This window comes from Neolamprologus brichardi, chromosome 2 (genome assembly GCF_056152115.1).
Source record: "Neolamprologus brichardi isolate AB-2024 chromosome 2, ASM5615211v1, whole genome shotgun sequence".
NCBI classification, from domain to species: domain Eukaryota; kingdom Metazoa; phylum Chordata; class Actinopteri; order Cichliformes; family Cichlidae; genus Neolamprologus; species Neolamprologus brichardi.
The window spans coordinates 21,020,905-21,045,332 of record NC_142105.1 but is presented as its reverse complement, the minus strand read 5'-3'; the positions used below and the strand labels follow the sequence as shown (position 1 = coordinate 21,045,332).

The 24,428-nt window shown below is 40.2% G+C and overlaps 1 protein-coding gene across 1 annotated transcript in view; it reads left to right on the top strand.

Moving 5' to 3' along the window:
- gria1a (glutamate receptor, ionotropic, AMPA 1a) overlaps window positions 1-24,428 on the top strand; it is a 70,376-nt gene that overhangs the window by 4,321 nt on the left and 41,627 nt on the right. Inside the window, 2 exon segments of the mRNA XM_006781718.3 lie at window positions 14,158-14,397; window positions 21,631-21,815. Coding sequence (XP_006781781.2) covers window positions 14,158-14,397; window positions 21,631-21,815 — 425 coding nt within the window.

Below are 24,428 nucleotides of genomic sequence, written 5' to 3'. Positions count from 1 at the left end.
CTCTCTGAGGGTCAGTTAAAAACCCAAAGAGAGTGAGTGTGAGGCGGCAATGATCAATGAAGTGAGCGCTCTGTGGAAGCCTGCCTAGCTGATCAATAGAGCGTAGATGGGGGTGTGGGTTTTGGGTGGTGGTTGGAGGGGGGGGGGGGGGGGGGGGGGACTGGTCGTGTGTTGCTTGTAAATCAAATAGTATCACATAGACAGTATCAGTGAGGATATGAGTTATGCGAAGAAACTAAACAGGTCGTGGAGTAACAGTCTGACATGTACATAATAAGGACTCACCAAACAAGCAAGTTTTAATTAACTGTAGCAACCACTCCTCAGAAAAAAACATCAAAAATTGGTGATTTATTATTTCTTTTATTGACTATTATTAGTTTATCCATAATCACTGGCTCTTCCACACCATATCTTTGCCCTGTCTTTCTCCTATCACCCCAAACTGGTCATGGCAGGTGAGTGCACCTCCCTGAGCATGGTTTGCTGGATGTTTCTTCCTGTTAAAAGGGAGTTTTTCCTTTCCACTTTTACCATTGGCTGGCTTAGAGGGGGTCATCTGATTGTTAGGGTTTCTCTGTATTGTTGCCTTATGACATAGTCGCACAACTGTTTATAGCTGTTGCTGTGACTTGGCACTATATCAATAAAATTGAACTAAAGTGGACTAAAACAAAAAGGAGGGCTGTTTTTGACTTCGTCTGGATAATTTCTTTTCATATGCCATAAGAAGTGAAAGCTTGTGAAATTTGTCACTATAGGAGCTTTAATGGAAGTGAGGCTGAGAGCTCTGGCATGGGAGGAAATATAGGTTGTCTGTCAGCCATAAAGAAAGCACGTCAAGTAAAACAAAAAGGAAAACTCCGAGTGTAGTAACCACTTCTAGTCACTGATTGAAATTTAGTGTGTGTTTTCACCGTTGTGCGGGTAAACATTTTTTGCCTCATTGCGAAATGCAAACTATGGAAATGCAGATCAATATCTCCCAAACATTTTGGCTTGTGACCCCTTAACTAAAAAGCAAATTAAAAGAATTAAAGTCTAACATGTGATCCAGAACACTGGGGCTACAATCCCATGTCAAACCGCTTATATCAATAGGAGTTACGTTCCAGTAACCAAACTGGTGGACAAAATCCTTTACCTTGAGATAACTTTTGCCATCATGTTGTGTTTTCTCATGTGTATGCGCTGCCACATTTACATGGCTCAAGTTTTCCCCATCAGTGTAGTACCATGGTCTGACTATAAAAAAGAAATGTGTGCGAGCATGTGAGACTGCTTTGTGAAATCCTCTGTTCACACCCTTGCGCGCACACACAATAGCTAACAAGAGACAGAGCTTGAGCAGATGCATTTAATGTATTATTCAATGCAGCACATCCAAAGCTATCACTCCGTGGAGTTATAAGCATAAATATGTAATAATAAGCCGACAGAAAAAAGAGAATTGAACCGACTCTGTTAAACACTATAATGCTTAGAAATGTTCGGCTTTCCATAGGAGAAACTTCAAAAAAGAAAAAGATGTCATCCTTCACTCTTTTCCATTTCTAGTTGCAAACCGACATGTTTCAGTTGGGGTGAAAGCAATGAGTGGAAGAGGGTGGTGGTGGGGGTGTAGGGAGTTAAGCTGCAATTTCAAGCCCGGTGGCTGGTGTCAGTGAAGCTCTGGCATGTTGTATTTGGGGGTTTTTTTTTCCCGTTGTAGCAATTGTATCAGTCGTTGAGGTCCATCTGTGGTGACTGACTTCCGCAGTGCATGCATGTTCAGAGGGATTACAGAGTATTCAATTTGCTATTGAAAATGGCAGACAAAAAGCAGATCACTGCTCCCTTCTGACTGTTTGGGACATCACAGTTATTTGTCAAGAAGAAAACAAAAGGAAAAAAACAAGAAAAAAAACTTGTGGCAGTTCTCTTGGGCTAGAGTCTGGCAGGTGCTGGTTTGATGAATGAGAAGACTCGGTTTTTTGGGGGGGTTTTCTTGCTACAGAGCACCGGGGATAGAGAAAGGCCCATAGCAATCAATGCAGATCAGCCAAAACCTCTCCCAGAGCAGCAGACTGATAGGATGCAGAGCAGGAGGGGGGTAGATTTTTTTCCCCATGTTCTGTGCGTGTGTGTGCGCTTGTGTTGCTTTGTACAAGGAAGACAGAGGGAATGTACACATGGGGCAGGGAGGCAAGAAGAGAGTAATGGCTGTGAAACAGAAAATAAGCAACCTGTCATTTAATATCTTCGCCCTCGTGTGACTTCTTCTAAGACAGACTTGCCACATGAAAGTGAACTGACCAACCAGTTGTGGCAATCCAAATTCTGTTGTGAAGACAAGACCACAGCCTTTATCACACATCTTATTTAGCCCAGAAACGCACACACGTTACTGATGATTGTGTCCACTCTGTTTCAGTTTGTCCCCCTCATTGTCTTTCAAAACCAACTCCAAATCCTCCTCTGTATTCATGCAAGCTCACCAAGTATTTAAAACAAATCTGTCGCCTCTGGAGGTAATGGGAGCTGGGACGTGGAGGTCTGAGCTGAGACATCTGGGGCTGGCAATTAGAAAACAATGTGTTCGCGGATGAGGACCAGGATTTGTGTTGCGGGGTGGAGGGACGAGCGCCTGATGATGGCAGCTGTCATGTTTTTGCAGCAAAGACAGAAGCGGAGTCCCTCTTTTGTCATACAGTGCATTATAGGAGCCTCTGTGTACTGTAATGAGGAACAAAGCCTACAAGCATATTAAGCAGTGTCGCACACTACAACTGCTGTTGTCGTTGGCACAGTTGCGCAGATTACACAAAAGTGACACAAGAACTGCAACAGTTGTTAAAAGTCGCAGAAGCAGAAAAGGCAAGAAATGAAACAGAAAACCATGCATCATCACATATTTTGCCTTACAGCTTAGACTGTGGTATATATTTCCTTATGTGTAGGCGCATTAACTTGTGTGCCTGAAGTGTTACAAATCAGACAGATAAATGCACTGCAATACTAGATTTAACTTTTGGCTAGCATAAATTATCATTATAACTGATACCTGGGTGGTCATCATGCGTGTCAGTCTTGGCTGTCAAACTTAGCCAAGCGTGAAAAACCCACAAGATAATGTAATTATAATTACGTATTAACATTACTAATTTTGATACTATGGATGTCAAACTTGATACTAAAATAAGTATCTAAATAAACAAATGACTCTAATAATTGCTACTGAAAATTACTGTTGGAATAGATATGCATTTGCAGCATTATTGATGCAAGTATTGATATCCACGCTGTCTTTGTCTCTTCCAGTTGACACACAGCTTTACACAGCAGACGGGCAGGCACATAGCCCCTCCCCTCACTAGCAGCTAAACACATGAAATGTGGTTGATATTCACAACGCTATTAACTATTAGCAATTATCCGATACAAATAACTATCTGTTATCATTATGTGGCAGCTAGCAGCTGTGACCGATAATAAGATTGTAACAGTAATGCTGGGGCTAGCGTTATATGTCCTGCACGTCTGTAACATTACAGTGTTGATTTAAAAGGATAAAAAAAAAATTGTGTATCTATCTATGTTTCTGTTAAAGTCTGAGATTTAATTCTGAGAAAAGCAATTAAATAGAAACATCTGCAGCACCATCTCAGAAAACATAGATAGATAGATGTGTAGAAGAGCATCATGAGAGATAGGTCCTTGATGAATAAGAAGTACAACAACATGATACCACTATTAATATTGATATAACCGAGCCTCTAGAAACTGCCAAACAAAGGCTCACAGCTCAAGCCAATAGGCTGAAGAGATATAGCAAGAGAAACAGAGGCCAAGAAAATAAATGCCTTGTTCTCCAAAGATCCGTCCAGGATGTACTCTCGCAGAGCTAGGTGGGTCTGCCTGCGTACTGCTGGAAGAACATCTGTGAGGAAAAGGTTCCATAATACCATTTCTAAGTGACTAGTGGACCTAAGAGCACACCATGAAAGCCTGGCAGCACAAATAAGGGACTTGCTAACAGCAGGTACTCATCCACTACTGGCTAACACAGGGCAAAACAATCTCCACAAGCATACAGTATCGTCAAACTATTGTCCAATTACCTGTCTCGCCACAACATGGAAGATCCTCTCAGGCATCATAATATCCAAGCTGAGTGAAGACATGAGCACAGCTCAGAACAGCATTGGAAATAATACCAGAGGGTCAAAGCACCAGCTGCTGGTTGACAGAGCAGTACACCAGGACTCTAAGACCAGCCAAACTAACCTGAGCACCACATGGCTACACATAATCCTATAACTCATTGCCCCACACATGGATACAGGAGTGCTTTGGAGTATACAAGGCTAATAGTGTGCCGGTAACATTCATCTAGAACTGTAAAGGGTGAATGATCATAATGTGCGGAATATACCAAGGTGATATGCTGTCCCCACTGCCATTTTGTCTTCAACCCCTTAAGTGAGCTCCTCACTAAGAGTTGATACAGATATAGAGTCAAGAGTGGAGTGGCCATCACCCACCTCCCGTACATGGATGACATCAAGCTGTAGGTGCAGTGCTGTCCTGGTAACAGCTAAGATACTGTGAAGTACTCTCAAATTCCCAGGTGAGCTTGAGGAACACACATACCCTTGAAAGGGAGATTTATATGTATATCACCCATCTATCCATCAATGGAAATTCCACAGAGAAAGGTGCGATAGTGCTAACCAATCATTTATATGTATATATACAAATATATACCATACAGTTAAATAACTTTATGTCAGGCAAAATAAAAATAATGTTATTTCTTGTATTTTTTTATCATTATAAAAGTGGCTCTTAACATTTTCCCCATGGTATGGCCTGTATTTGTATAGCGCTTTACTTGGTCCCTAAGGACCCCAAAGCACTTTACACATCCAGTCATCCATTCATTCACACACTGGTGATGGCAGCTACATTGTAGCCACAGTCACCCTGGGGCACACTGACAGAGGCAAGGCTGCCGGACACTGGCGCCACCGGGCGCTCTGACCACCACCAGTAGGCAACGGGTGAAGTGTCTTGCCCAAGGACACAACGACTGAGACTGTATGAGCCGGGGCTCGAACCGGCAACCTTCCGATTACAAGGCAAACTCCCAACTCTTGAGCCACGATCGCCCCACGATATCAAATTTGAAGTATTTTCCCGAGTATCTGTAGCAAGTTTAAAATTCCAATATTGTGACTAACACACACAATCACAACTTTATATTTCCTCAGTAATGACGTTACCTTATTTTTGTTAAGCACTGGAGTATCTCTAAATACTCGCGCATGAGCTGTCTAGCCTATACAAGCTCAAATTGCCATTTTACACAAGACTCACATGGTTCACATGGTAACATCAGACACAGCCACCACAATTTCTAAAAAAAAAAAAAATGCACATTTTAAAAGTAATAACCAACACAACACTTTACTCTGTGTAACTCTGCAATGCTTCCATTTGAGATGAGTTTGAGGTGTTCAAAACCTCTTTCAGAATTGCTTTTGGATGCCTGTTACTAGTCCTCAACCCCCCCCCCCCCCCCCCCCCCAGCTGATTCCTTTTTACACTTTCAAATTAATTCCTTGTGCTTTTGCTTGTGTATTCTTGTGTTAATAATAGAACTCATCTGTCAAACCTGTGAGCTGCATACATTCTGTAGTGTAACTGCATGTGCACACAGTTTCTCAAACGCCTGAGACTAATCCACTCTACGGAGTTATCGATATCAAGATTTAAATACACCAGGGTAGTGGATTTAATCCATGAATTATCCATAGGTGCCTTGTCCTGTACTGTTATTGATTGTCTCTAGTATCTGCAAGTTGGAGTCAATGGCTTAATTAGTTAACTGAGAAAAAACTGGCTATAACATTATTCATTTATCAAGCACTAACAGTCAAATGTTTGCTGGGTGTGGGTTTTTTTTTTTCAAATACATACATTTTCTACTTTTGCAGCTCTAGATAGAAATGATTTTTTGCAGTGCTCATAAATTCTGCTCAGTGACCACAATCATTTCCCGCGAGCTCGGCTGGAATCTGTTGAAGAAGGTTTTTAATACATACAGAGGTTCCTAATGAATTAGCTTGCAGGTTGTGAGTTTGGCTCTTCTTGCCCCTTATATCCACTTCCATCACTTCCCCTGTCAGAGAAATGAAAGCGTGTGAGCGGGACCGTCCCTCTGCACCTGTCGACACTGATACGCAGATGGGGAGATAATTGCGAAGGGATAATTGTTAAGTAGATAATTGGAGTTTCCATACCCCCTGACAGGAGCTGGTCTGGGCTATGTTTCTGACCCGTTGCCCAGGTAAGCATTTGTTCAGCAGGCGGCAGGGCTCCGCAGCAAACCAGATTGGAGACGTGGTGAGAAACAGTAAGAAGGAGAGACAATAGCTTGGCGTGAAAGGGTTAGAGAGTGAGACACCAGAAGAGAGAGAGATGTTCGGAGGGGAGTGCTTTCACACCCTCGATTACCCATTTAATGAGGCGATGCGGTGCCATTGTTTTATTACTTAGAGGAAATAGGAGAGATCTAGATTTCACTGTGTGGTCCCTTTATTTCCCACTGCTAGGCTGGCATCTGTTCTCTTTGTTCACAGCATTCTCCTTATCATTTCCTCTCACAGGCACCCGTGCTTCTCTTTTTTTGCCTTCTGTCTGCTGTCACCTACATTTTCAAGACTCACTTCATTTTTTGCTCATCCTTATTAACCTTCCGTGGCCCCGTTTTCAACTAATATAAACTCTCATGAGTATCCAGTGCGCCCCGACTTACAGTCTAAGTCCTGTTTGGTTGGTCAGCTGTTGGTCCCACATCTCCCCCAGAGTTCAGTATCTTCCTCTCTGGATTTAGTCGATGTTTTCCTTATTTTGCCCCCTTTCTTACTGCTTCAGCCACTCTTTTTTTTATCCTCTGTCTCAATTTCCCCTTTTTCTTTGTTGCAAAACACAATTTTATTGCTTTTGTTGAGGAAGTACATCTCTTTTGAGCTTGGGAAGGTAACGCTGTTTAACCTGGGAAACAACAAATCGCTGGAGCAACAAATTGCCGTCTGTCAAAAAACCAACGCCCTTTTTAAAACCTCTTGAACTGAGTTTTGACTCCCTTAACTCTTAAGTATAGATTTTCTGGAACATACATGGATCAAAGAATTACCACTACAATGCGCTATGACTAAAAATACTCGTTGGCAGATTTTTCAGGATTTTTAAGGCGATGCAACTGAAAACTGCTTTGACAGCGAAACCCTCCTACGCAGTCATGTCTGGAGACTTTCATGCAGATCCGGGTTGGTGCTGTGTTTTGGTCCCCTGGGTCCCTGTCCTCTGCGCAGAAGGAGATTGATTGCACTGTGTGAGTCATGCTGTGTTGGAGGGCTCGCAGAGTAGGCCACCTCCACCCCATCACCTGAGGGGTTCTTTACAAGCACGATCTGTGTGTGATACGCTGTCTTGTCAAACCCAGTGAGACATTATTGTTATTTTTTATTTTTGAGCTAGAGCTTAACGTTTATGAAGGGGTATTGTGTTTTACCCTTAAAAGAAAAATCAGGTCTGAATGCTTGCATACAAATGTGCGGTCTGATTGAATCGGTTATTGACTTCTTTTGCTCGTCCTTTCATTAACATAGCTGATTAGCTCTCCTGAAGATGGATGAGACCAGAGGGACCACAACATGCTCTCTGTTTTTATTACATGCATTATCTGGCAGTTATTAGCCATGGGTGGCTGAGTGGAGGATAACTGTGGGCCGAGCAGTGTCTGGTGTCAGATGTGTTTATCTCCCCTCAAAGTGCTCTGTGGTTGATTGAGTGACCCTTCACCCTTGTGAAGGTGGTGTATTTTGCTGCCTCATGTGACAGCTGCCTTCCTGCTGGTGTCATTCCACTCATGTTTCCAAAGGCTACTTTAAACTAAGTGCAGAAAAGTACCAAACCTTAGGATTATCAGTGTAAGCCAGCCAAGTAAAGGAAGTGTACATTTCTGAAAACAAAAAACGTTTTTTATATAGATTTTTCGTTATTTTGTGAGGAATTTAAGGCTTTCGTTACAGAACCAGGAGCAGAAAAATGACAGGAAATGGTATCCAACTAGCCTCTCTGTTGCTTTAGCTACTAGGTTCATACCTACACTGCAACCAATACATTCACTTGTAAAAAGAAATGTTTGACAGCCTAGTGGATTGCTGCTGATTTTGTCCCCCCTAAATTTTAGATGAAGTCCTATAAAATCTATTACATGACAGTTCAAGAATCAAAAAAGTATCTTCGCTTCCAGTAATAAACAGTGTAAGAAAGATAAGAAAGACATCAACCTGCTAGAATCATTTGGGTAGTGACTGTGCCATGCTGTACATATCTCAACAATAGTTTTACCGCAGCCTAACACCTGCTGTTAGAAATGATAGAATGGGATATTTGGTATTTCGTACTAAACAAAAAGTCCACAGGACAGTGATGAATTGTGCAGGTGCTTGGCAGGATTAGAACCTATTGTAGACACTGAAACTATACTTGAGGTTTTCAGTTATGTAATGTTGTTTTTACCTGACATAAATAGGACTATTGAAAGATCATTCCACTGTCTCGAGTGTTGAGAACCACTTTGTATCACTTGGAAAAATAGGCCAAATAAGCAGTGTGTCCCAGGGCTAATTATAAAAGCGTCTCATTATCATCATCAGGATTTTATGTATAAAGACATTTTAAATGAAAATATATTTAAATATAAAGGATCTGAGGATTTCATTTTGTGTTGATATGAACGATACATGTAGGAATCTTACCCGTAGTTGTCATTTTGGGAGGCAGGATTGGAAGCATAAGATCCACAAGAAACTTGACTTACCTTGAATTTTGCGTACCGTTTCTATAAAATGGTGCTACAGGTTCACAGCCGCTGGTCACTGTGCATTCATTTATAAAATGTAACTGTGCTGATTAATCAATCAAAGCTTAATAGCTTCATTGGAACTACAGGAAATCTGCAGTTCCATATCCGTGCAGTAGTTCCGGAGCTCTTTTGTAACAGATCTCAATGTTCATCCCTTGATTTTATAATGTTGCTCCAGGGTTGTGAGGAAAAAAAATTAGACAGGACCTTTAAATTTCTCACACTGGGCATTTTTTGTTTCCTAATTTCTTATTTTTTTAATTTCCTTTTTCAAGAAGTCATGAATAATTGAATAATGTGTTTGGTTTTCCTCGTTCTATAGGCTGAAAAGGGACTAGTTGGAAAATCGTGATGACGTAAAGGTGTAGGATTGGGTGAAATGACTTTATGAATCAGTCTAGCAACAGTATGCTGAGCTAGAAGAAAGCTGGATTTAGCAGCTCACAGCGCTCAGTCTTAGTCTAGTGATGCCCGCAGGAAAAATTCATGATTTCAGAGCATTTGAAACAGATTTCTTTGAAGTTTCACAGAAAATAATGCACCGAACTGAGAACGGTATACGGTCGACCAGAGGATAAGATGAGCAACCAAATCGGATGTCCTATTTTATGGAGTCATCTGGCATGTCACTCCTCAGTAGTGAGGCTCTATCAAAAAAAAGATCTTTATGGATGACTGAACAAGAACTCTCCAATCAGTATGCTCCCTCCAGCTAAACCCAGCTTCCTGTTGCTGTGAAATTTCCTGTCTACCGCTGACCTTAATGTTGCACATTATAATAGCATGTATGACCCAAGGGAGGAAAATAGTAGATACGTGTGTCCCTCCTGTGTGTGTCTGTGATTCTGATACACGTATCAGAATTTGTGGTTTTTCTATGGTCTCCGTAAACCTGTGAGTCCAGATTACATCAATTACTGATTTAGCATTAGGCACAGCACTCAAATGACATTTGTTACACAGTATTGATTCTTTCAAACCTGTTTGTGTGAAGCCCTAAAAATACATTTGTGAGGGCTCTTGGTACAATTCAATTCAGCTGCATTGATTTTTTTTTTCTTATTTATTTCTTTTTGGCATGTCAAGCAAACCCGGACTATTGAAAAAAAGAATCACATACACCCACACAAAGAAGCAATTTTTTAATACCGCGTTTCTGTACACAGGTTAGGGAACAGCTGATGTGGAGCTGCTGGGAGGCAGGCATGCGCAAGGGCACCTTGACACCTCTGACTTATATATCAGATATATATATATATATTTCCGGCGAATACTGACATATCCTTAAATTAATTTCTTTTGTTTTCCCCAAAATCTGTCGAATATATTTTTTTCCTATCCATCAATACTAACAGGATGCTGTTTTAATACTTAAAGTGTACTTTTTTCAGCCATCAAGTCGTCTATCCATATTTCTATCGTAAAGCGTTATGGTCACTATTAAGGAGGCACCTTTTCCAAACACCGGTCCAATAGCCCTTCAGATGCAGGAGCAACTGTCACAAACATCCCTCTTTCATGCAGCCAGCACAGACACGTCTGTCATTTAAAATTTGGCTCATGCTAAGCAGAAGAACAGCTGCAGGGCATAGGAAACAGAGAACAGGGAAGACGTGAGTGCGTGAGTTGTTTCTGACAGTTCCTCCTGTTGCGTGAGTATCAGCCCCTTTAGGAATTGAGTTTCTCTCTCTCTCTTTCTCTCTTTCTTTCTCTCCTTTTTTCTGCCGCCCAAAGCTCTTTGGCCACAACAAATGCAAATCAACATCTTGTTCATTCATAGGAAAAGCCTGGTATGGATAAAAATGACAGCTCAGTTCCAATGAGCTTTCCTGCAGCTGTATGCAGTAAAGGCTGCTATCATACACCACAGGTAATTTGTCACAGTTTTACAGTTAAATCATTTGTTACATGGATGCTCGGCTTATACACGCCTGTTGAAATATTATAATTTTAGTGTTAGTAGTGGTGGGCAGCCGATCAGGAGCACAGAGCCTTAAATTCTTTTGAACAGTTAACTTCACGAGCACTTCACGAGAAAAAAGTCACAAATATTTCTCACTCGCATAGTATGATCCCTGGCACACAGGAGCTCACTGTCTAACTGCTTTTATGCAGACAAGGCCAAAAAGGATGAAAAGGAAAGATGAAGCAGAGAGAAAAGTATCCTTTAGTGTTTTTGTTTTTTGTAGTTTAGTTACTTTTTCAGATGTACCATCCCTCACAGTAAAATTTTTTTTACCATACCAACCCCAGTGTCAAGATGACTGTGTAGCTCAGCCAGGGAGATTCAGAGAGACCAGTTTTTTTTAAAACGGGCCCTGGCAAAGTTATGAGTAAACACAAATCATTGTGATATCTGCTAGCTAAACTCACACACCGGTGGCTACTGACAGCTCAGAAAAAGCAATGGCTAGCTTTTAGTGTGGCTAAAGATGTCAGTCTCTTATTGGTGCTGTGGTGGAGGAAATGCTACCAGTGTCAGCTTGATATGAAACGAGTTAAAGTTAATACATGGCATAGATGATAGGATATACTCTCACTGAAACTGCAAAACCTGACGTAAACAGTGTTCATTTTTGATAAGGCAAAAATATGTTAATGAGTAATTTTCTGCAGGTAAGGCTGTAATGTGTATTATCATTTGCAGTTGATTTTTAATGCCAGTAAACTTGTAAATTAACAAGTTTCCATTTTAATGACAATAATTTTCTGTTATTACAAGTTCATTTTTAATGGACCTCATAATGTAACAAGATCCATTTCAATAACAGTAAACTTTTGTTTCATGTTTATTTTTAATGGCATAAATGTATTAATGTTACAAATGTCCTTTAAATGGCAGTAATTTTGCAATTTTGGGTGTTTTTTAGTGTTATAATGTCACAAAACACTTCTAAAAGTAACATTATTATAAGGAAGTGTAACAAGTAGAACTTGGATTTCTGGGTGCTGGTGTTTCTAAATTGCTTTCCCCCCGGCATTAATTTGTATGTATAGAGAGCCTGAGCTGAGCTAAGCTGGAGATGTTGGAACTGGGGTTATTTATATAACCAATAATAACAACCTTAAAAAATGATAAATAGCTTCTAAATGAGAATCAGCAGAGCTTTGCCTCGCAGTTATAGCAAGTCAGAATTTGTTGGGCATTATCCCTTTCTCGTTTTGAGTGATAATAAAAATGGGATGCAGTGAAGCCCTACTGTCTTTCATTATTTCAGAAATTATCTAAGGATTTTGCAAAACCAAGTCACTTTTGCAAATTTGCTAATTCCTCGAGGTGAAAACCCTAATTATGACAAAATGTCCAAACACTCCACAATTCCCACTCCATCTTACGAAAGTCCTTTAGCAGCTCTGAGCTACTGTAATCCCTGCCAGAGAAACAGACTGTTGCCAGGGCAACCCCAGTCCTGCCACCATGGCAGCTGTAACTGTGGCGAGGAGATACGCAGTGCCAGAGTGGACAGGTGTTGCCGGGGTCTTAGAGATCAGTTTAGGTCTCTCGGCCCTGCGTCCAGTGCCGTTACACATGTGGAGCAACACTAACAAGCTGCTCACACACAAACAGACTCAACATGCTACCGGTGTGTACTGCTATCAAGACTCGGACTGCTGAGCTACGCTAATGCTTATGTCGAATTAGACAGGCGCATGGTTGTCTTGCCAACTCGGAGCAGGAGGTCTCTGTCACATGGTTTTTGGGGTTTTTTTTATCCAAACGCACACACTGAAGTGATGAGAAATGACTCATATTCTGTGAAACATTGTAACCTGCTGTAGGGCAGAGTAATGGGGCACTGCACAAAAAGTCAAACAAGCTCCCGTTACCTTTTATTCAAGCAGAACATGGAGGACACCGCATCAAATTGGTCCTAGAAAATTGTAAGGGGATATATATAATGTGTGCTAGTGGAAAGCAGTAGCTGAGAGAGTGTCCATTTATTAGCAAGAGCATGAAGAAAAGATAGTTCTGTTACTGAGTCAGTGTGGCGAGGCGCAAAATGTCTATTTCAGGGCTTGCTTTAAGTAGGGTGACTCACCAGGCTTTGGAGCACTAGAGGCTGCATATGTGTGTGCATGTTCATGGCGTGTACGCGCATGTATTTTTCTGTGATATCCCTGTTTTTTCTCCCACTCTTGGTTCCTCACTCTCCCTCTATCTCCGTCACACACACGTGCCTGACCGGAGGGTGCAGGTCTGTGACAGGTTAGGCATTTTGGGTATGGGCCATCCTCGCTCTCTGTCTTTCCCTCAGCTCCTAGCTGCAAGCTGGCCTTCATGTGGGTACAGGCACCGTCTTCAATCTGTTTGGTAAATACTGAGATAAGTAAGGCCCACCCATCGCCATAGCAGAAAATAGCCCAGACCAGACCTGGAAGGGCAAAGATACCATGCTCTACTGAGAGCACGGTGAGGATATAAAGTGCAGAGAGAAGATCACGAACATAAATTAGCTATTTTAAGAATTTAGGGGGTGTGAAAGAAATCAGAGTGACAGACAGACAATGAGAGAGAGAAAAATGAAGGGACTGAGGGAGAAAGGCAAATGAGAGCTGGAAACCGCCTCCTGCTGCTAGTAAAATGTCAGTGGAACCCTGGGGATGCATTGATTAACCTCTCTACACCTAATCTGCCTCCACCACCTCCACCTTTCACTGAAGGCAAAACACACAGATTAATGCTATGCAGCTGGACCAGCAGATGAGCCCTGCATAAAATGCTATTGAGTACTAGTTAATAGCTCAGGCTCTAAAGACTTCACAGCACCCGGCATGCCACAGATACTTATTTCCTCTTTCTCTCTATCCTCCCACTTTAAAAACCAAAATTAAATCCAAACCATGGATTAAATTGATTTTAATTCAGACAAAATTCTGTTGTGGGATGTGGTTAGTTCAGTTTGACTAACCACATCCAGTGAAATTATTATTTTTTCAATTAGCCTGATCTTTTCTCAATTTCCTGGATATTCATCTAACTATAACCTTAGACTCAGAAAAGCTGCAGATCTGCACACGATAGCTCTACAGGCTAATTGCGATAATTGCCTATTGGACCATATCACTCTTATCCTACTAGCAGATGTAGGCAGGATGGCAACAAAGTTTAATTTGACGCTTAATAGACGCTGTGTAAAAGAAAAGATAATTAGATTGATGTTTTTGCTGATTTCATTGTTCAAAAGTTTAAAGACTAACACCCTGTATATCTGCTTGTTTTTCTGTTCTGTCCCTTGCAGTTTGCTCCCAGTTCTCCAAAGGTGTGTATGCCATCATTGGCCTCTATGACAGGAAGACAGTCAACATGCTCATGTCCTTCTGTGGAGCGCTGCATGTCTGCTTTGTGACACCATCCTTCCCCATTGAAACAGCCAACCAATTTGTGATCCAGCTCAGGCCCGAGCTCCAGGATGCGCTGGTGGGAGTTATCGAACACTATGGATGGTCCAAGTTTGTCTACATGTACAGTTCCAACTCAGGTAGGAAAGCTGCTGGCTCTCTGTTTGACTTAATGTTTAGGCTTGCCTCCAAAAAGAAGGATGTCAGAATCTGAATTTCTCTCATGAAAACAAGCATGCGTGCAGACGAAGACAGCCAGTACCAGTCGTTAGACCAGCTACCAGTTGTCATCTTTATATTGCCATGGCGACAGCAGTAGGGTCAATTTTAGTCATTGTGCAGCAACAAGCAGTCATCAGAACGCTTATTTTAGACCACCACTTTTTTACAGACAGGGAACACCGAAAAGAAATATTGACCTGCCCTGACTATCAGATAAATCGCACAATGGTACGAAAGATTAAGCTTTTTATTGAGCGCTCCTCAACAGAGACCAGGGTTGCTGCAGTTCCTTTGTCCGTCCGATGAAAGAAAAAACGAGTGCTGCAGCATTTAAATTGAACATTTTAATGACACTCCTGCATAGTCAGACAAAAATAAAGTAGCACACCTGTCAGCCTCCTGCTTCTTCCTCTCCATCTCCCCCAAAGCCAAACAGCTATAGCTTTCCCCATAATGCCAGGCCATCTGTCCCAGGTGTTGTGGGTTTTGGAGCATGACCATGATTTGTGTATTTTTTTTGTGTATGCCCAAAAGCAGGCGCACTTCAATACATTTAGGCTGTATGACAGCTTATTGCAGCTTGTATCTGCTTATGTGTTTGACTTGTGTGTGACAAATAGCAGATTTAAGTCAGCTTTAAAAGACAGATGCCATTATGTCATTTCACACAGCACACAATCAAGCAGTGACAGTAGAGATTTCACAGCAGTCTTTGGCCTGTCAATGCATGATGACCGTAGCGGCCACACATGCCCCTCAGATTTATTTTTTTTTATCTTCTGTGATCCATTTATTAACTACTCACGAATTCTGTGTATGCCTGTGTGTGTGTGTGTGTGTGTGTGTATATTTGTGTCTGAGAGGTCACCCCTGTGAGTAGAGGGATGGAGCCAGCAGAATCCATATCAGTCGTATCTGTTGCTTGGATACTACACTGCAGTCACTCTTCCTACATGGTTATTTAAAGCCTTTAAAAGAAATCGTATTTAGTTTGATCAGTTTGTGTAGTATGGTATAGAGTGGCTGTGTTTGCCTCTTCTAAATGTTTCATCAAACTATCATTTATTAGGTACACTGCATCAGTTAAGTTGACAGTGCCTTCAGGAGACTGTTGTGAATTGGCACTATATAAATAAAACTATATTGAATTGAATTGAACTGAATTGAATTTGCTAGCATAAAACTCTCGTACACTCTACAGTGTATCTCTTGTGAGTTACAACAACATATTATGGTACAGTACAATTTAAAATATAAGGTTTACCATAACCATACAAAACTATTTGTCATCATTTGTCTGTACTCTGTCTTAAAATTCATTATGAGGAACAAAATGCAACCATATGTTGATAGTCTATGGACCCTAAACTCTGTGTCCTTTTTTTTTGGAGCTATAACAAGATCTCAGCTTTTGTAAGAATGACCTCTACATGAAACAACACTGAGTATGAACACTGGCCAGAACCTTTACTTTGTTTCAGGAGCTTTGGCCACTTCTAGCTAAAGATTAACATAGCTTAAAAGGGCTAGCCATCATAGCATAGGCTGTAGCGGTCAGCACTGTGTGTGAACTTTCTGTGAGGAGGAGCCACAGTGTATTTTTTTCTGTGATTTTCTCCTTTTTCTTATGCCAACAAACAAACAAACAAACAAAAATGCTAGATTATTGTTGCCTACAATGACCCAGGACACAAAAAACTAATTTTGTGAAGTTTCACTTGCTGGTTTAAAAAAGTTCAGTTATTGGCCAGGAATCAAAGTTGAAACACAGCATAGCTAATTTAACATTTTAACACTATTAAATTGAGAATTTAAAAAAAAATACAGTATTTTACTGTAAACTTGGTGTGTTGCTCACTTAGTAGATGTACTTTCAGACCAGACTGTTACTGTGTAAACCTGCATTTTTCTGATTTAAAAGACCAAAAGCTCTCTAATTTGTAGTCTAATACATTCATATTCAATGTCTATCTATGTTAGCATTTTTTTTCAGTGTTTAATCCATTATCCAAAGCAGTCAAGGACATACAAATATATCACATGCATTATCATCCTCCTGCCACCTCAGAGGCTTTAGTATTTCCCCCCTTTTCTATTACCATTTGTCTTGCTCTCTTACAACATCCCCTAATAAATGTGCCTCTCATTTTTATTTTCAGAAGCCAAGAATGGGAAAACAAATTTGATAGCCCATTAAACCTATCATAAACAATATTCAGGAAATAGTTTGCTAAAGTGTTATTTTCTCTGTTCTTGATTGTCTGTTGCCCTGGTCGCCCATGTACTGCCTCTGGCCAAAAGGGTGCTTACGACAGCCAGATTCCATTATGATATCATTCTCCCTCAGTATGCCTTTGAGGGAACATTTTTGTGAGTTCTCCTGTCAGACCGACTTTGATTTAGAGGAGTGCATCAAGCACATTTAAAAATGCGAGATGATATTTGAGGTAAATCAGTCGGTCAGGGAGGCAAGCAATCAATACTTATGTAACAAAACAAATGAAAAATAAAGAAAACATTAGAATCCATTAATGAGATTCAAATACTAATTTTAGCACACCTTAACTGCTAACCAGCTGTATTCCAATGTAAAATCAGATTAAGAACTAAATAATAGGGGTGCAACGATACACAAAATTCACAGTTCGGTTCGATACTTTGGTGTCACAGTTCAATATTTTTACGATACAAAAAATGTTCATTCCTTTTTAATTTATCATTTATTAATATTTTTTATTATAATATTATTATTAATAATTAAAATTATACATATATATTTAAACTCAAAATTACAGTTTTTAAATTTAATGTTGCTGAAAAAACAAAATAAAATAAAAAATCTATCTGATCGAGAAATCACTCATCTTTGGAAAAGAGAGTTTTTTACAGAGACATGTCTCTTTCCAAAATAAAAGCTATACTATACGCTTCTTCTGGGCTATATTCTCAGCAGCATATTAAACATATCAGGTCCCCATAAGGAGAATCATGTGCTAACGGCTGTCTAAACGACTCGGGTAAAGTTTGCAGCATGCGTGCTTGTTGTTTTTGTCTGCTTCCACTTGTCTTTGCACTAGGATGATGTCAGCGTAAATGTGCTGTCATAATCGTTGTGTTCCCACTAGTGCTGTCAGCGTTAATCTAGTTAAAATGACATTAACGCCATAACACAGCAAATCTCTGTTAAGAAGTTACCGCGGATCGCCCCGTGCGTGGGGCTGGAAGGCGTCAACTAGAGCTGGGCGATATAAGATTTTTTCATATCACAATATGTGTTTTTCATTTCAGGCGATAACGATATATATCACGATATAAGCCAAATAACTATATTTGTAAGATTTAAATGTGCCGTTGCTCACAAGTAAAATGTGAAATAATCAGCAGCTTGTTTTTATTTTATATATTTATTTCCCATAATAAGTTCAACAGGGTAGATGTACTTAAGGAACATGAGACTTTTTCAGATAAATAAAGGCAAATATTGCAAACTACACAAAAGGCAGCCGCTAAAGCATTTAAGTTTCAAAACAGAACAAACAAAACAGACTACTAAATTGTCAATTCCACTTAGAAACAAAATATTAATTCTAAAAATAAATCTTAGTTTGTGTTACAGAAGAACAGACAAAATTGACTAACTTTTGTCAATATCAAATAAACTGAGAACTAAAAGGAAATTCTCAATCTCTCCTTGTTGTATAGCTTAGCTTTTCAAACAGTTTTAAAAGTTACTTTAGTCTGACAAAAGCCGAATGACGAATTAGCACTTCCAGTCAGAGATTGAGAATGCACTGGTTTATTGTATTTCCAGACTTGCTTTCGGCACAATTTACAGTGCGCGCTACTCTGTTTTTTTGTCAGACTTGAAATAGCCAAAATACCTTCACACTACGGAACTTCTATGGCTCATCCGTTCGACAATCTCTCCGGCATTGCATCATCTGTTTTCTCTTCGGTAACCTTCGGTCATGCTCTCGGTTGATTTTTCTCTAGTCGGCACACTCATTTCCTCCATTACCCGGGCGGCACGGTGGCTGGCTGCTTCCCAAACAAATACACATGCTTGGCACTTGTGCTGTACGTAACAAGTCACGTGACGTGACGCTACGGCTGTGATTGGTTCGGCTCTGCGCTACTTAATTTGGATTGGCTATTTTTTTTTTTTTTAAGAGGACAAGAGCGGCGAGGTCTATCGCAATAGTTTAATTTTTCTATCGAGAAAAAGTTATTTCGCAATACATATCGTTATCGTTCTATCGCCCAGCTCTAGCGTCAACAGGTTAACAAGCTAACTGCGCTAACACAAATTGAGCATTGTGTGGCACATCCGACATACTGTTTTACTTTAGTCCATGACTCGCTTACCATCAGGGTCATGCTTCACATGAAAACCAAGATAGATCCAAACGGCAGATCTGAATGAGGGTGGTGGAGGTTCATTTTCAGGTAGCGTTGAGGCAGTTGCCATGTTGCAACAAGCTTAGCTTCTGTCTTGCTAGCTTGCGCTGCGCTCAGTGGATCTGCACTCGACAGTGCAGCCTAGGGGAACGCAGATCCACTGAGCGCTCAACACAGACAGCATTGTCATAAGAAAAGTTGATAAAATAAATAAAAAATGTTGCATTGTTCGATATGCGTACCGAACCGAAAGCACTGTATCGAACGGTTCAATATCGATACGAGTATCGTTGCACCCCTACTAAATAAGTATATTAGGTTTTTAAAAGAAATAGAAGAATTTAAAATAAATAGCAAAAGAATGAAAAGATGAAAATTAATGAACTTCTGGGTCCGTGTTCACAATGTGTCCCAGTACTAAAAGTAGCTGCTAATGAAAATAATGAGTAAATTCACAGAGCTTCTCTTGAAGTCAGGATTATACAAAGGTTTTACACAGTGGCTGATGGAAATAGGTAAAGCTAGAAATGGTGTGACTTTTGGAGCTAGTGTAACTAAGTATTTAAATTTCCCACCATAATAACAGTGACTGCATAATAATAATAAATTGTGCATTTGCATGTGTGTCAATTCCAAATGCTGAGCTAAGATAATGTTTGTTGTTGATCTCATTTAAAATTCACTCACATCTTCCAGCCAACGCAATAACACTGAACTGAAAAAAAAGAAAAAGAGCGCAGCAGTGCAGCAGTGCAGCAGTGATGAGTTTGGTTGGTCCAGCTTTCATCAGCCGAGTGATCACACAAACAATTACAGCTCTTCCACAGTCTCGTATTATGATTCAGTTCATTTTATTTTTCACATCTCAGACGTGCAAAAGCATTCACAGACATGGCGAACTTCCCGACGTTGTAGGTGTAATTTGTAAAAGCTGAATAATTTTCACTGTTAATAATTAAGCGCAAAATATGCCAACATAATAAACTGGTAGGTCCGTGTTTTCAAATATTTCGTAGACTAAAGTATGGCTTCAGATTTATGCAACTAACTTATTTATTACAATTTTATATTCATGTTTAAACCATTTCCAGAGTAAATTATATGATTAGGTCTGCCGATTTTGCCCATCATTTTCACTGAACCAAGCACAACTTTTGAGAGAATGAGTTATACCTGGCGACAGGGTCACCATTTTTCTGTCTTTTGAGCTGACTCAGTCTTAAGCTGGAACTCTTTGCTTATAGTTTTATTTACAGCTTTCTTTATAGTTTTTGATGAGCTCTCTGGGAGGATTATCATATTTGGGAACACGGGTCCTGGTTACAATGAGTGGTGCTGTCCATGGTGTCCAAACACTTACTAGCGCCACAGCTCGATTCCATTAAAGTACAGCCGGCCTCGTGACTTTATTCACAGCTCACTATCTCCTGTCTCCCCGTGCTCATCACGCTATCGTTCATTTCTTCTGTTAAATGTGTCGGCACCATGAGGTAAAAAGGAATAGCCATGTACCAACCCCTCTGTATCAGTCCCATTCAGCATTCTCACATTTGTCTGGTTCCCTAATTTATTTACATGTGCTATATTGTGGTCATATATAGAGGTGAAACACCATCCATCTTTTTATTTCTTAATGACCTGTTGTCAAAAAAAGCAGCGTGAATTGCCTGGAGAGCAGCTGGTGTGCATTCTAATAAGACCAAGCAATCATCTTTCAGACGCTGTGACTTCATTTCTCATTCTTCTTTTGACAGGGTCTGTGTTGTTGCTGCTGTTGCTGTTGTTGTGGGAAAGCCAGTATTTGCGTGCATTTATCGTAGAATATATGTAAACCGCGTGATGTGCGGAAAGAAGGAGTCTTTAACAGCGCTTGCCAGCTAAGTAATATAGAAGCAAACACAACTACGTCGTGTATCAGTTTGCAATTCAACATTTTGTAATTGCTATAATTCATTTGGGTAATGGCTGCCAGTCTGCCGTGGGTGAAATTACTTTATTTACTCTGTGGAACAACTGCGGCTGCCAGCTTGAGAGGAATCTGATTGGTCTGCTGCCAGCAGCAAAGAAGTACAACAGTGACTCAGATTGTAAATCAGAGCTCAAGATCAATGTGTTCCATAATCACCTTTTATATCCTGTCTTAGCATGAGCCTTTAGCTTTTTGGCTGCTCTACCTGCTTCTCTGTGATGCTCGAATGAGTCAGCAGGGTATTGGTGACAGTGTAATTGAGTAGAGCCACCTGTAATTGGGGCTTGGAGGACTTAAAGCTTACTGTGAGTGTGTCGTCTAGCTGATTGTTTGTTACCATAAAAATGGTGATTATTTAGCCCGGCGGTGTGCGAGTTGGAAATGTGCACCTGTATATGTCAGTGTGCTTAATGGACTATCGCATTCGTTACACTTTATCACCAGAGCTACAGGGGAGATTCTGATGGATAAGCTTATCTGGGGCAGTTTGGGTTTCTGTGCAGCTTCTGTTTGGCTCACAAGTTGTCTTAATTTATCTTGCAGTTCATAATATAACTACACAAAGCATGAGGTTACCCCGCATGTAATTTATTTCGCATGCTGTCTAATAAGATGTAGACACTGTTGGATTGCTCCCAGTAGATGAATACCAACTAGTCATTCATCATCTTTGCAGAAGTTCTGTTACAGGTGCCCACACAGTTACCTCCAGAGCTTTCTTTGCGCATTTCAGTTATTCCGTACACTTGGCAAAAACACATGTTCTCATTTGCTTGTCTTCCAGGTCTGTCTGTGCTGCAGAAGGTTCTTGACACGGCAGCAGAGAGGAATTGGCTGGTGACCTCAGTCAATGTGGAGACCATATCGAGTAATGCCTTTGCGAAGGTGTTCCAGGATTTGGACAAGCGAAAGGAGGGCCAGATTATCATTGACTGTGAGACAGAGAGACTCAACAACATACTGCAAATGGTAAAAACATTCACTCTTTTTTATGTTTTCACAATGTATAATCTAATTTTAGCATAAACATCATAACACAACAAAAGCATACAGCTGTTCTTTTAGACACATGTCAAGCTAAGTATTAGTTATGTATGTGGCTTAAATTTAAAAGAATTCGTCATACATACAAAAAAAGGCACAAACATTTCAGGACAAATTTATACACATTTTTATCAGATAAAGAAAGGAGGGGATATAAATTTAATGTGGTGGCTGGCTGTTTGTCTATTGTGATGTCTCGTCTGCTGGAGCATCAAGGACAGTAAAAGATAAATAACACAGCTTTGGCATTTGAAGCCAGCAGTTCTCCCATGATAGGATCATCACTTTCTCACCTCCGCATTGTTAAAAGGAAAATGATCCTATCATCACAATTGACTGTTCACAGCCCCTTCCATCAAACACAGACTGTCCAATCATAGCTTAGCAACTGTATCTAGGCACAGTGGGCCCCTTGAACTCCAGATTATATCATGAAGGCAGTGTCTCTTTGTTGTTACCTTTATAAAGGATTATTAAAAACACAACAGGGAGATAATATGAAGAAAATGGTTCTGACTAATTATTCACAAACAGTATTTTGGCTAAAGGAAGATATCACAGTAACCACCGCAGTTTACACATGATCCAGTACTAGGATGTTATGTTGGCAGTTTCCTTAGCAACTGCTAAAAATAGTGTTTAAAAATATGAAAAGTGAATGTTTATACGCTTGTAAGAATATTGTGATGGACACAGACACTGTGTCATCACCCACTGGTTGTTTAGGTTGTTTGGAGCCATAAATGAATATAGCTGGATGAGAGGGAACAGCGCTACATTATGGGCTAATGCTAGCTAGCTTTATTAGCATAGTCCACAGACAGCTGTATGGGTGCATTTCACCGACAGTAGCTACAGTTTGTTTTTCTCTAGTTTAAATCACTAATTTGTTAGTCATTTAACCAAGAGAAAAAAGTTAGACTAGTGTAAAAGATCCTAAGAAAACATTTAAACTGAGTCCACATTACAGCAAATATGTTATGTGTGTTACAGGAACAATATGAAACTGTCAATCGTGTTCCTTGTTCAATATTATTTGGAGGCCGCTGAAATGTGGGCCATTTTTTGTCCTTTATAAAGTTGCAAACACACAGCATCAGATTAGATGGCAGAGTATGTCTAACCTTTGTGATACTAACAGCAGCCGCCCATTATCTTGCTAGCATTCACATCCAGAACATGATTACACCTGGCTTTGGATGCTTGGTTATGTTCCTGTTATTCTCCAGGTTTTATACACCAGTGCTAGTTAAGACAGCTGTCATCAGTTTATTTTTCCCCAGCTTGTTTCCACTGGTAGAAAGAACGTGAGTAGGGTGCTGGCTGTGTGTCAGGGCTGTAGCCCCAGGTAGTCGCCAGTGGTGTCATCTTTGAACCATCTTTGAGCGAGTAACTGCCTTTCTGCATTAATTAAAGAAAAATAATACATTTAACGGACTATTCTTTCTGACACAGACTAGCAAATTTGGCAAACATTCAAACATCTAGCTGACTAGTCAGGCTCATCCCTCTTCCCGAGGTCCCATTTGGTTATTGGAATTAGCTCAAATGCAGCCTAGCAGACTGTGAACAGGCTTCCATAACAATGTTAATTCAACTCAATGTAGTTTTAGCTTTATAACGCCAAATCAGTGGTGCTGTGAAGGGGCTGTTATAGTGTACAGTGTTTTACATTTAGCATTGTTAAAATCTGCTAAAAAGACCAGAAACTTTTTGTAAAAGGATGTGAACATTTTTATGCTGTAAAGTTTCAAATTTTAATACTTAAGGGGATTAGTTGCTTTTGGAGACAGCCTCAGGTGACAGTTTAACTCTTAAGGTTGTAAGGGCAGATTATTGAGTGTTGTTAATAAGAAACAGTAGATACATTAAACCAATAATTTAGGATACAACATCTACACTTTATTACTAAACTGTTACATTTCTTCTATTTATTAGTCTTCCACATTAAACATCACCTCTGTGGATGCCCTGCCATGGACAGTCTTTTATCATGCACATTATCATGAATGAAGTACTTAGGTTCAAGAGACCCTTTTCACAGGGTTCTCAGTTTAAAATGAGCAAACTGGAAACATTAAAATATATTTTTCATCTAACTCATGTACAGTACCCGAGTTTAATTACCAGGCTGCTAAGGAAAGCTGTCTTTCAATCAGCAAAATCAGTGGTTGCTGACTCAAAATGAGCTGCTTTTATTCAACCGCTGTCTGAAACCAAGAACCCGTTATTTCAAAAACTTTTTTTCACTTTGTTGTTTTTTCTGGGGTTTTTTTTTACTGCCTTTTACAAGCAGGCATTCTGGCATAATATGAAGGCACCAAGGTGTAATTTGTTTTGCTTGTTGATTCCACGCATGTTATGATTTTCAGTCTGACTGTCATAGTTCTTTATGTTTGTTCCAGAGAAGAAAAAGTGCACACACATCCCCATGTGTATTTGTAGGCTATCACTGCTCTGTGTGAATGTTATTGATGGCCTGGTGTCTACAGTTAAGGTTATTGCATCAGTTCTCACCAGTTTACAGAAGCTGAGCCC